This window comes from Filicampus tigris, chromosome 14, assembly GCF_054856515.1.
Source record: "Filicampus tigris isolate MCC_2025a chromosome 14, RoL_Ftig_1.0, whole genome shotgun sequence".
Taxonomy (NCBI): Eukaryota; Metazoa; Chordata; class Actinopteri; order Syngnathiformes; family Syngnathidae; genus Filicampus; species Filicampus tigris.
Genome location: NC_141230.1, coordinates 15,304,839 through 15,318,983, shown reverse-complemented (window position 1 = coordinate 15,318,983; position 14,145 = coordinate 15,304,839). Strand labels below are relative to the sequence as shown.

Below are 14,145 nucleotides of genomic sequence, written 5' to 3'. Positions count from 1 at the left end.
AACTTACTATACCTCATCAAGTGTCCAATTAGTGCATTTCTAGAACAATTAGGGGTGGTCACAATAAAAAAAACACAAAATGAGGCCCTTGCTAAATGCTCAACATTTATTTGAATAAAAAGAGTCTTCTTACACAAGACAGATGAATACTGCAACAGGCAAGTATGGCACATCGTCAGCAGGAACCTGGATACACTCGTGCATAAACAGTCCGACACACACACATGTGCACGCGTTCTCACAGTTAAGAGCCAAGTGAGTAACAAGACACAGCCGGCGTTGTTTTAGACTGTCCGTAGAAAAGCTTCAGCACCACAGACTGCAACACTGCAAATGCGAATGAGACGAGGCGGTGGCGGTAAATGTACGGGAGCAGCTTTGCACTCTGAGGCCTCTTGGCTGTCTCTGGGCCCTTTTGGAGGCGTCTTTGGGTTGGGGGGAGTATCAGAAGTGTGCCCTGGCCAGGTTCAGTTGGGGCATGAAGCAAGTCAAGGTGCTGTCTCTGGATCACATTCCCATACGGATACTCTGGATGATCTGAAATATGGCTGAGAGGACAACCAAATCTCTTACAACTCTTCAATACTATATATGATACCTCACTTGGTAATCTATATGGACACATACAAAAAGTCAACACACCCCTGTTCAAATGTTTTTTTGTGATACAAAAAAACATTAAACCAAGATCTGTTTTTTTCTTTTCTTTTTGAGAGGGTAAATAAATGTACAGCAAAATCTCAGAATCAACATAGACCAAATGTGAAGACTACTAAAACTATAGCTGAAATACACATTGTTTACATGTGTGTGCACTTCATTTTTCTTCAACTAATGATGAAGCTAACAACAACAAGCTGTATGCAGTAGTACATACCTGATCCACACACAACAAATACAAAGAGGGCAAGCAGCCAGGGGCCCACTGGATACTTTTCCTCCTGTGGTCGCTATGGGAAACGCACACACACCATTATCATTAGCACAGTAGAGGCAAGAGTAAGACCCCTTTTACGAAAATACTATTGCAAAGAGCTTTTTTTTTTTACTCAGTTATTGTCCTTAACAATCTATGCGACTGTATATAAAGCCATTTGTACATTTTGTTCCACATTCTTGATAACCATATACTGGTACGTGCTTTGTCCTCAGTAGAAGAACAACTGGGTCACACTAGTTACATGACTGTCTGACTGGTAACTATCTAGTACCACTAATGTATGACATTTCTGCACACTAGGGGGACAGCTTTGGTGTACTTTTAGAACAGCCGCATGTTAATAGTGAGGCAAACTGTGTGTGATTAACATCTGCATGCTAGTACCACTAGTATTAGCGGAGCCCATGTTTCAAAGCAAACATGGTGAAGCAGCATCAGGCTGTTATGGTGCATGCAAATGCATCTTTTAAACATTTCTAAAATCAATTTCAAAGATGGTCATTTAGTAATTTCACATTGCGACATTTTTTTTCTTTGAACTAGTACTAGTGAGGAGTGAGTGTTGCAGTTCATGGACCTTAAAACGGGTCTCATGAAAAAGGGCTTGCCAAAAAGCTTTGAGAATTTATTCACAGTTCACTACTTTGCCATATTTCAGCCCACAAGTATGACAACCAACTAGTGGGCTGAATTGTCTTACTAGAGAGGACAAAGCATAAACTTTTAAACTACCCCCAAAAAGTTGTCATTGGCAGTGGAAGAGCCGATATTCATGTTCAGCATTATTTCACAAGACACAAACTCAGCAAATACCACAAGAATTCACTCTGGATTTGTTTTGCTTTTTCTTTAGTTTTTTTTTTTTTTTTTTAAACACTTATCCAAACGAAGTATTTACCTTAGCAAGATTGATATAATATATACTCTTATGTACATTATACATATATTATATAGAGTATCAAAATGTCCTTGTATATGATAAAAGGACGACACAACTGATGCTCTTCAGTTGCTTTATTTGCTTTGCTCTTCCATCTCCAAAGACTTCATAGACACACTTATGACAAAGCAAATACAGGGGAAGTTTTACTTCAATACAACTATCTATAAGCATGCTGTGAAGTGCGTGGCTTCACCAATCGCTACAATAGTGTTTCACTCATTTCAATTATTTTTATACACTTGCAAACATGCCATTTTAGAGGCCGCCAATTCGCCCTGGCAAGGAAATGTCAGTTTTGTTCTAATTCAGCATTTAACTACAAGAACCTTTAGGTTTTATAATTTGCATTATGTTGCTGTCTGGCTCTATTGCACCACACACACTTCTTTGACAGACAGTGCTGTCAATTACTGGCATATGTTCTGACTGGTGCCATCTGTGTTGGATTTACTAAATAGAGGACAGATTGCTGGATTAAATAAATGGCAAATATTTAATAGTGTTCTCTATCTTGCTGGGTTTAAATTAGGCGATCAAAGTGATCGAAATGTTGATTAAGCCTCTCTAGAGGTGGGTATCATCAAAATAAAATATTTGTTGAGGATGATTACAATTCAGTCTCTAGTAAGTGTTGGCATCCTTGTTTTCCTTCAACCTGCAACCCAAGTCAGTGTTAGTAAGGGATGTGGAGTAAATATTGTTTTAATTCCTGAAAACATGATTTGTGAATATAGGGCTAACATGATGACTTTCTATGTGCACGATATGCAGGACATAAGAGCATCGCCCTTGTCTCATCCTCCTAAGGCAGCTGGAAGATCGCGACCATGCAGGACGAAAACATCACCTATTCGGGCTAATGTCATCATGTTGACAGTTAAATGGGCTCACCAGCGTCTTGGCCACGTTTCCTCTCTGCGTGATGTTCTTGCTGTGTTTCTCGTTCGCCATGCGGATTCTCTGTTTGGCCACCATCTTCTGTAACGTCTGTAAATGTAAACCTTTCCTAGCAACAAACCAGCCGGTTTTCGTTTTTATTATAATATATGAAGTGATACGGAATATGTAGCCGGATGACACTGGCTTCCAGTGCTATCAAGGTAGGAAATGTTTGCCGGGATAAAACCGGAAACTTAAATGTTTTCCTTTCAGAATAAGTGTATAAAAACATCAGTGTGACGTTGCATGACGTTCCCCAACACGATATACGGTGAATTCCACGTTTTTCAAAATATTGCGTAAATATTCACAGTACTGTATTAATTGTCGTCTCTGTATTTTGATTGAACTTTTTTTAAGCGTCAGATTATTTTATTGTGGAATGTGGTGCGGAAGTCACAGAGTTACTTAGACAGCTTCACGCAAAGTTCGACACTAAGTGGTCCAGAAAGATTTAATTTGGGAAACAAAATTGGAAAAAATATATAAATAGAACTATAATATAATGTAACACCATAAATTAGCGGAAGAAAAAAATAGTAGTACAGTATACGAAGTACTGGCTTGTCCAATAGGTCTAGTGACCATGCTATAGTGCTAGTAAAATGCGGCTAATAGCTGAGTTACTTTTCAACATATTAATGAATTTTGAGTGGACAGCAATCATGCGGTGAGTTTTTATCTTGTCCTTTTTAATATGACACAATTAAATGTTAGGGTCAAAGACAAAGCACAACCCGTGAATTGCCATAACTTTGACACATCAGGCATCAAACTTATATTTATGCAACTGATTGGTTTTAGGTTACCAGTGGTCATGTTAAGAAGGTTAACATTTTACCCTAAATTACTCGTTTGGGGCATCCAGCAAGGCAGTTAGTGTAAGCGCGTCTGCATCACAGTTCTGAAGTTTTGGGCTACGGCCTTCCTGCATGAGTGCAGGTTCCCCTTTTAGTGTTTTCAGGATGTTGAGATGTCGATCGCGGTCGACGTAATGGGCACCCCTGCCTTAAAGGGACATGGGTGGGACAAAAAAAATAAAATAAAAGCCGTTTCTTGTTACCACGAGAAAGTTTCATGTGAACATATGTGCTTGAGCCGGGTAGCTAAAATGGCCGCCCTTTGAGATGGATAAACACAGTTGGATTTTGTTTAATTCATATTCCACAAACTCAATATTAACCAGAATGCCGTGTTTAGACTAGTGGGGTGCACAGAACATATTATCCCAACCAAATTTTAGAGTTTACTTCAACTTTATTGCATTCATTAAACTTGTAACTTGCTTGTGTTTTAGGGAAAAGGACTTATAACCCTATGTTATCGGACTATGCACCATCAATCTTTAAACGTACCATCCCCAGAGAAGTGAAGGAGGGGAAGACAGTTCCATGTGTTCAGCGGAAGGCAGTAGAGCAACGCCAAAGAATTGAGCCTAAGGAAATCAGCAGCAGCAGCAGCAGCAGAAGGAAAGAAGCATCATCTTTTTTGTTGTGGTGAACACATGCACACAAACTTTTTCCTCTGCATTCAACCCATGACAATAATACTTTTCCCTCGATGCGCACTTAAAAATGTAGCATTTTCTTCCATTTCCACTACTGATTCTCACAAACTAATATTCTAATTAAGATTATTTCCGAAGCAGTTACAGCTGACTTATGTCACATACTCAGTTTGACGAGCTGCTCAGAGAGACCCACTCTAGTTGCCTAGCAACTGCATCAACGTTAGCAAAGCGGGAAAACAATGGAGAGACAACCTCAGTGCGTCACAGTGAATGGTGCACATTGTGACACACTGACTGGTGAACATTTGAATTACAACATACAGTATATGTAATGAAAGTTGTTGTCGTTTTGCACCTTTCAATTCATTCTAATTCACAAACATAGCTTACATGCTTCTTAAATATGCTGCCTTATCGCAAAAACGAAAGACAAATATGATAATACATGTTTACAAAAAAGACTTCTGTGTCTATAAAGTTCAGATCTGTACGGTTAATATGTAAGAAAAACTACGTTTTGGATGTCAAATATGCAGACAAGGCGTGTAGTTTGAACCATCCACCTGTTCAAACACTGCTTTAAATTTAGACATCTAGATAACACAATGTTCAAGTCGTAACACTGCTGTGAACTACTGTTCGTGTCTTTGCTGTTGGCGAGCACAAATAAAGGTTGCGGAGGGAGTTTACAACTCTTCTGGGCAATAATTTAGCAAAATGTCACCAGCATGGCATGCAGACATGTTAGCGTGTAGCACGTGTGAACCAGAGGCTATAGCTGACTTTTATGAGACAAATGCCAGCGATCCCGTGTTCGTGAAAGACCATTATTATGAGCGTCTTCACGTTTTAACCACTCCCACTTTTATGCGCAGTATTTATATTGGAGAATACTTGACCTAAATTCTAACTTGTTTATGTACAGCCAGCTCAAATTCTCGCTGGAGAGCAAAAACATGTTCCTAAAGAGGGGAGTAAACAGTCGTTAAAGCTAGCAAAATAAACGTGAAACGCGACGGATGAATTCTGGTAAGGAGAGACGAGCGTGCAAAGGAGGAGGACGGAAGGATATATTTGATGTCCGCATGTGAGGCCGGCACATGAACAACATGAGCTCTATTTGAAAACATATAGGTGTGTTCGACTGGAAAGTAATTTTACATCCCAAACAAGTGTGCCTCTTTTCTCGCGATGGCCAGTGAACGCATTCACTGGCCGACTCACACTTGGCCTTGCACTAACTGCACATCCAGACAGTTTCACGTGTGATTGTACAGTAGAACACACGCACGCAACCTGGCCTGACAGGTTTATGTCGCTCCGGTTCACTTGACATTTTGTCAGCAAACAAGGGTTTCAAATATCAGAGCAGTCTGGTTATCCTAATGTTGCTTGCAAAAGCTTCACGGTGACAAAGCTGCAAAAAGCAGGTTCTTAAATACATTTATTGAAGTTTGAAGCGCTTTATAGGGTATATAAAAAATAAAGTAATATCTTTGTTAAAATGTCCGCTGATAGTGTAGTGGTACACACGCCTGAGTTGTGTGCGGGCAGCGTGGGATCGATTCCCGCTCAGTGACAGTGTCTATGTGTGCCCTGCGACTGGCTGGCGACCAGTTCGGGGTGTAGTCTGCCTTCGCCCATTGACGGCTGGGATAGGCTCCAGCAACTCCCCGCGACCCTATATAGGATAAGCGGTTTGGAAGATGACATGACATGACATCTTTGTTAAAAGAAATACCACACGCTTCACTATATGGTAGCAGAATTATGTGAGTGACATCAAATTGGAGGTGAAAAAAAATCACCAGCGCTCTTCTGTAGTTCTCTGTGTGATGCGCACACTCATGGCTGACAACGAGGCGCTCTAATGTCAAAATAAAATACAACGCACATTTGGAAGGTGTCAATTCTGAATGTGTATCATTTTGCAACCCTTTTCATCAGAATGCAATATGCAAATGTCAACAAATGGAACGAGCTACTTCAATGATAAGAGTAGCCGTTTGTAGTGTATTAAAAAGCACTCACGATCACGCAATGTACTCTTGCACTGCAAAGCAATTCACTCCAAACCAAACTTTGTATTTGATGACTAGCAACCTTGAAATATAGTAACTTAAGGTCAGTCATTCATTATGTGAGTTACCAAACCCCGGAGAATGACAAAGTGACTCAATGGCAGTGTTCCGTTGGGTGGCTGAGTCACTAATGACTTGAGGAATGATTGACGACACTTTCATCTTATAACTTCATCAGGGAGAGTACATACCTCCACAAAAAACAGTATATAAAAAGGATTCAAGTCCCAACATCACACCCATAAAAGCTTCATGTCTCCCCTACGAGTTGACAGAAGAGAAATTTTGCTGTTCATCCCCACCCTATTCAGCTATGCTAGCCCTTTGAATCCACGATTTAAAACCCCTTAATAACTAGAAGTTAATAAATGTCAAATAAAAGTGACCATAACGAACCCACATAAATGATATCTAGAGGTCAGAAGTTCCAGGATTTGTGCCACATTACATCTACAAAAAAAAAAGCAAGTCATTTTCATGACACGGGTAGGTGGAATAGTACGCACACAAGGTGAGCTAAAGAATGCATCTCAAGTTGTTCTGTAGCATTTAGGTGTGGTCCTGAGCAAACACAGTATATTATACATGAGTCTCCTTTTTCCATTATGTCCTCGGCACGCATGTAATAACTACTGAGATAATCGGACACCAGCTCCATATCGGTAAGATGATATGCTGTCTATGTTGTAAGAATCTGACAGCCAGTCAACTGCATTAAGTTAGAAATGACAGCAAGTTCCGCTTAAACCAGTTTATACTTTTTGTATTTCTTATACTGATTATGACTCTTTAAAACAGGGTTGCTTGCAAAAAAATGTTTAAAATCTAAGAAAAGTGTTCACATTGATACAGATTTTCTGCCACAACTAAACAAATTGATTCGGCAAGAAACATGAAGTAGACTTTATTGGCTTTCACGGGACACATACAATATATGTGGAGACCTTTATTTTGACACGTGTTTTTAGGGGAAATTTAATTTACACAAACGTGTTTTCTCAATATTCATCTCAAAATCAACATGGGGGAAAAAAATAACTTCTACTCGTTTTTCTCATGTCCGTTTTTGTGCGAAATTAGAATATTGAAACTATAGATAATGGGCAATAATAGAATAACTGCAAAAATGGCTGTGTGCTTTTCAACGGGAATAAGAGTTTAACTCTAAAGCCAGATAACATGACCCCTGAGAATTAGTGTTATTTTTCAGTTATGTTTTTTTTTTTCTTTTTTTGCATGTCTTTTCCCATTCGTGGAGTGCCGTCTTGTCAGCTTCCCATGATTTGCTTCCTCACTGTTCAAGTTTCCTTCTGGTTCACACAACTTGGCGACATGATGAAAATTTCCAAATTGGATGAAATGCCCGAATTGCGGTTTATGTGTTTTCCATTTGCGCAAAAAATCGGGAATCGCAAAAAACAGTCATTAACCGTTTTTAATACAAAAAATATTTTGGTTTTGGACAGAATATTCCGACAACAAGTAATTGCTTCATTCTGGTATCGTTTTTAAAAACAAATAATAAACAAATAATGGAGGGATTGTCAAGTTACTGGTTTTGATGCGATACTAAATTTGAATGGCAGTTGCACAAAGTGGCCACTTTTGCTCCCTCTCAGTATAAATTATTACATTTTGAAGAGTGTTTGTATTCTTATTAAAAGCATGTTTAAAGACCTTGAAAATATAAGTAAATGCTATGAAAACATGCAGAGGATGAAGTATTTAATCATAGCATTTTTATATTATGGATTTCCCTAATCATCATCATTATCAGCAATCATTTTCTAATCTGAAGTAATGAATACATGTCTACTAAAATAAAATGAAATGGACAATGAAAACTAATTTGAAAATAAGAAACAAGTTTAAATAAATTCAAAAATAAAAACCTCCACTTTGGGGTCAGAAAAGAGAGAAAGACGTCGACACTCACATTTTGTGAGAAGACGCTTATCTCACACACACACACACACGTGTATTGGCACATGCAGACATGCTTACGGTACAGTTCGCAACCACTCACAAGGAGAATTTGCAAAGTGAACAACAAAGTTCAACACATTTTCAACCATTGTTCTTGCGGTCAAAAAGTGACTGCTGCAGCTCCACGTGCTTTAAAACCGAATCAATCAGAAGAAAGATGGCATTTTCAGGGGTAGGATACTAAGAGAGATACTATTACTTGTGCTGTTTTAACGCACTATGGACCTTGTGTGGAAGTGACTCAATCTATAGATTGATTTTGAGCAGTGCAGATAAATAATGTGTACCTTTTGTTTGTATGTATGTATGTACTGTATGTATGTAAACACTCTCCAAAGCCCAAACTATTCCAGTTAATAAATTAAATAAACAACAAATCATCAGCAACATTCAAACAGATCTATAACTTTTTGATGGGGTCTTCGACCAGTTCAAGCTATAATAATGAAACGGATTCATTAGTTCATGTAATGATTCGGTTCAGTCAAATCAAAACCTGACTGCTGGAAAACAACCTCTTCATGTTGACACAAAATAGCCCAAAATCATTTAAAGGGCACAATTTTCTCTTTCAGAAAGCCAAAATCAACAACAGGCACGACTACATAGGTGGAAAAATGCTGACAACAACTTTGTACAGTAGCTCAGCCTCAGCTGCTGTGTGAATGTCTGTGTGCGTGTGTGCTTTGGATTGCTGCTCACAGGTGATGCCAGCAGCCCGTAGCGGAGAGAAGTGGGTCAAAGCAAAGTTGTGAATGCAGTAATTCAGCAAGACTGATTCATACACCAACACCATAGTGCCCACAAATAAAAACATCTCTGCTCACCTGAGCATAGGTTCTGACATGCAAAAGGAAAAAAAACAAAAACTCAAGCTGACATGTGCGTAAAACTCTAGGTAGGAAAGCCATTGTGACTAGATAAACATGGGGAAACGTGAGCAGGAGGATACATTTTGGTCTCCACTTTGTGAACTTGGCAATATTCCCAGCTCCGATCAGGCTTCCTGCCAACAAAAACAGTTTGGTACTTGGGTGAAGCAGCGGACCACCAAACATGCATATCGTCGTTGTCCTGTGAAAAACACTTATGTCCATTTTTTTCCAATGTTCTTCTTTTTATGTCAATGGTGTTTCTGCATTGCAGACATCGCATTAACGTGAATTTTTTTTTTTTTTCCAAAATTGGACCTAAGTGTTTTTATCAAGACAGTGACGATATATTGTTTTAGTTATAGTAGTAGTAGCAATAATAATAATAATAATAATAATAATAACAATAATAATAATAATAACAATGGTCAACATATTTTTACTTCATTCTTTAATCAGAGATGGAAAGAAACTGAATTTTGTTGCGCTGATTCAGAATCTTTTTCTCTTGCACATCAGGTTTTCTAATAATAATAAAATAACAATAATGTATAATAAAATAATATATTTAGTAATATTTATGAATTAAGGGTGAGGTTCAGCAACAGGCACATTTTTTTTCTGAAACGTCACAGCTATAAATAACAATGCATGGTAAAATCCATATTGCGCAGGCTTTTACGGGTCAAACCAACTTCAAAATAATAAATGAAAATATCTCAAAAACCTGATGTGCTAGCAAAAACTAAAAACATGTTTGAACTTTGTGTCAAAACACAGAAAAACATTTCTGATTAAAAATTTACTTTATAGAACACTCTAAAAAACAACTAAAGCTGCATACAAAGTGCTGTACATAAAGTAAAAATACAAATACAATGAAAATAACAGGGGCCCCAAAATTGAACCATGTGAAACACCATACGACAGTGGGGCAGAGTGGGACTCCGAGCAACCAAGGATAACACAAAAGGTCCTGCCTGCCAAATAGGATCTAAACCACTCTAAAGCACTACCACAAATGCCCACCTGGTGCTGCAAACAAGCTAACAGAATATGATGGTCCACCGTAACAAATGCTACAGTCAGGTCTGACAAAAGAAGACACACATAGTCTCCAGTGTCATTAGCCAGGAACCAGTGTAATAAATTTATTTATGTAGTGCACATTTTGGCGGCACGGTGGTCGACTGGTTAGCACGTCCGCGTCACAGTTCAGAGGTTGTGGGTTCGATCCCGGCCCCGGCCTCCCCGTGTGGCGCTTGCATGTTCTCCCCGTGCCAGCGTGGGTTTTCCCCGAGTACTCCGGTTTCCTCCCACATTCCAAAAACATGCATAGTAAGTTGATTGGACACTCTAAATTGCCCCCAGGTGTGATTGTGAGTGTGGTTGTTTGTCTCTGTGTGCCCTGCGATTGGCTGGCAACCAATTCAGGGTGTCCCCCGCCTACTGCCCGAAGACAGCTGGGATAGGCTCCAGCATGCCCCGCGACCCTTGTGCGGACAAGCGGTATAGATAATGGATGGATGGGTAGTGCACATTTTGTCACAAAATAGACGTTCCTTTATCCGCGTCCTTTTTGGATGGATGAAGATGGAGCCTCTGTCATCTAACTTTGATTAATGGCAGGGTACATCACATATAGACAAATAGCCATTCACACCCTCATTCACCACAATGGAAAATTGAGTACTCCACTGTACTCCACATGCATTTGCGCAACTATTTGTTGCTTGTAGATTTCATCAGCTGCAATCATGATATTCCCAAAACAGTCTTCAATGCACTATGCTAGTCCAGACGGTCTTCCACTGTGCTTCACTTGTAATAACACCACTTATTCATTTAATTCAGTTATTCATATAGTTTATTATTCCTACCTGTTGATGACATTGGTGGATTATTTAGTCGTATTTTGTTGTTAGTTATTTATTACAAATACTTTACAAAGAAAATATGGCGAATTTATTCGGTGTCTGGCATTTTTATTTATACCTCTGCATGATGAATTTAAGGATAACATCATTTTTGACTAGTCCAGGGTTGTTGGCCTACTCCACCTCTCTGCCAAAGTCAGCTGTAATTAACAGATGCACTTTTTGTTTTTTTAAGATCTTCATTCCTGCGAACGGTAACACAAGCAGTGGATTAATGCTGAGCCTCACAGTTTGGAGGTTCCACAACATTCCTAGGAAATCACATAGTCCCATCACTGGTGAGTTATTTTTAGAACAGGCCCACAGGCTACTAATGTGGTCCACGGGGGGCAACCTTGTGACCGCGGGCAATATATCGGTGACCCCAAGTGTACAGTTAACCTACTGATGTGTCTGTCCGGCATAATTTTCTCTGCAGGGGCCATTTGAGGCAATGGACATGTTGCGTGTGATGTTTAATTCCTTTGTATTTCACTCAGGCATACAAAAAGCTTTTGTGTCCGAAGACTGTCATCAGAGTCTATTCCAGTGACTCATATGACTGTGGGCTGCGTGCGTTTGTGTGACCTAGTGTGTATGAGTCCTACGGGGGGGGGATACGTGACACCACAAGCATGGGATCATGGCGTGGGAACAGGTAATAAAAGCACGTTAACCAGATGACAAGTCTTGTAGTTTTAAGATCTTGCTAAAATTTCAGCAAATAACCTCGTCGACTGCAGAGAAGCCGGGTGTCATGATGTTTAATCCTTCCATCCATTTCAGGAGCCAAGGGAAACTTGACTTTTAAAAAAAAACTAAATAAAAGCACTTTTCTGGAGGAATGAACCTAATTTTACTCAAATTAGAATTTAGAAATTACAAGCAAGGTATACCTAATAAGGGGATGGCATTTTCGGATGGCAGTGCTGCGCCTGAGGCTCTAGTAGTCAGCGATAGTATGCATGTAAACGTGCTGACTGTTGACCCAGATGGACAACATTTGACGTAAATGTTATTACCTGACAAGCGCTCTCATCTTTGTCATCAAAACAAATTGATTTGTATGCACAATAAATATGAGTGTTCTAATGAGTTTTTCAAAACCCCAATAAAAGGTAATATTTTGTTCAGGATTAGTGTTTGTTTTCTATTGTGCCTTGTTTTCATTAGGGTTAGCGCTTTTATGAGGGTAAACCTATTTTCTCAGTTTGGTCATTTCACAAGCTGAGCCGTGATTGGTCGTTACCTAAGCAACTGTGATGTCATTTTCAGTGGACAGCAACTGGCAAAATGTCCACCCACTGAGATAAAACGGGGGGTGCTGCTTAGTTCATATTCCACAACTGCGATAGAATATTGTGTTTAAACTAGAAGAAATTGATGAAAAAATTGGTGGTAGGCTTGTGATGTGTGGTCTCTGTAGCATCGTACTGCGTGTGCTTCAAAATGCACGCAGTTCAGGTCGTTGCATTCTATCAATTTTACCACTAGATGGCCCTAATTTCTATACATTGCCCTTTTAAGCAACAGATATTTAAACACAAACGGTGCACCAACACTCATAGACAGACAATACAATACAATACTCAAAAGCATATAGTCTTTAGCCTCTACAAAAAAATGACTGATAACTGCAGTTTATTTATTTGCCCCCGATGGCCAAATTGCACAGAATGCGCTGCAATGAATTAGTTATGATACACACATTTTTAGTTCTTCCCATTATATTTAATTGTGTTATTGCTGTAAATTTTTATCAAGTGACATTTTGTAGAGTGTTACTTTCCTCATTGGAAAAAACACATTGCAAAAATGTTGCTGTTTTGGGGGGCAAAGCTGGAACAGATTAAGGAAAAATTTCCATTCATTTAAATGGGGAAAGATGATTTGAGTTAGAAGCCTGTAATAAATATCGTCAACACAGAAGACGGCATGTCATTTCTTTCATAAACTTAACGACCCTGAGTCAAACATTTCTTGTTGACTTTGTGTCTCTGGCACATCATTAATCTGGACCCATGCTGGAAATTGTAAACATTGACTGAATGCTATGGGTGAAGGTGGACTGCTGGCAGGTAACTGGGTCACTAATCTACAGTCCGCTATATGTCCTCATTTAACCTCTTAGAGCGAGAGGAAAAAAGGAGTGGAGTTAAACCACCTAGCTTGCATGTCTTCGTCCTTTATTGACGCTGCTTTGTGTAAACCTACGTGCTGTACTGTACTGTGTTCTCCCGACAGATTTTCGATGTAGTGAGTGCAAAATAGGTCAAATGTGGTTTCAAAGCAGTGCTCTTGGATTACAGTGAATTCCAAATGATTATCTCTCATTGTGTTAACCTTGACTGCCTCTTATTTGTTTTCGTGTGAGATGTGTTTCAAAGATCAATTGTCCTCATTGAAACTGATGTGTCAGTAAAATAGGATAAACCAATCATTTGCATCACTCAGATCAACAATTGGCAGTACAGTACGGGCATACATTTCAAACTATTATGTAATACATTTAAATGTCACTCCATTATAAAGTCTGAAATCTTCCCCCATTGAAATGAATAGAAATGCCATTAATCAGTTTGTCATGATTCATTAATTACGGCTTTATCTGGTCTGCGCAACTTGGCAGTGCAGTGCAGTTGTACAACGACGCAAAGATTAAGACTTTAAAGGTCACACTGATGATGGAGGACAAAGGCTGTCATTGTTGCTGATTTATATTGCACATGCGAGTGATGTTAATGCATGAGCTGCTCCAGCATCAATTAATAATGACAAAGACGAAAACTCTCTTGTTACAACAGGTGTTGACCCACAACGGCGAGCTGTTTGGGTCGGACAAGAGGTGTTTTGGTGGTCCTCACAAAAACTCCTGTTTGTTGTTTACTTATAGGTGTGATGTTCAAACAGAGCTGTAGAAATACTGTACTGTGCAGTTTTGGGTGCTGTTGAAGCTAC

General features: G+C 39.2%; 1 protein-coding gene and 1 long non-coding RNA gene across 2 annotated transcripts; one reads left to right on the top strand and one right to left on the bottom strand.

The window, feature by feature from the left end:
* Positions 1-92: 92 nt before the first annotated feature.
* Positions 93-3,016, bottom strand: serp2 (stress-associated endoplasmic reticulum protein family member 2). The gene is made up of 3 exons (XM_086052389.1): positions 2,775-3,016; positions 878-950; positions 93-548 (listed from the first exon to the last, which is right to left on the bottom strand). Exons 1-3 carry the CDS (start codon positions 2,856-2,858, stop codon positions 508-510), a joined length of 198 nt encoding a protein of 65 aa, XP_085908515.1. The 5' UTR covers positions 2,859-3,016; the 3' UTR covers positions 93-507.
* Positions 3,017-3,226: 210 nt separating this feature from the next.
* Positions 3,227-12,331, top strand: LOC147136509 (uncharacterized). Its single transcript, XR_015089689.1, has 3 exons — positions 3,227-3,492; positions 4,120-4,318; positions 11,384-12,331. It is a non-coding gene; the product is annotated as an uncharacterized LOC147136509 (long non-coding RNA).
* Positions 12,332-14,145: the final 1,814 nt, after the last annotated feature.

What these genes read in the sequence shown, in the direction of transcription:
- serp2 (XM_086052389.1), bottom strand. Translation starts at nt 2,858, where the DNA reads ATGGTGGCCAAACAGAGAATCCGCATGGCGAACGAGAAACACAGCAAG. An exon ending in GAAACGTGGCCAAGACGCTG is followed by an intron (nt 951 to 2,774) that starts GTGAGCCCATTT and finishes CGTTTCCCATAG; the next exon opens with CGACCACAGGAGGAAAAGTA. An exon ending in ATTTGTTGTGTGTGGATCAG is followed by an intron (nt 549 to 877) that starts GTATGTACTACT and finishes TTGTCCTCTCAG; the next exon opens with CCATATTTCAGATCATCCAG.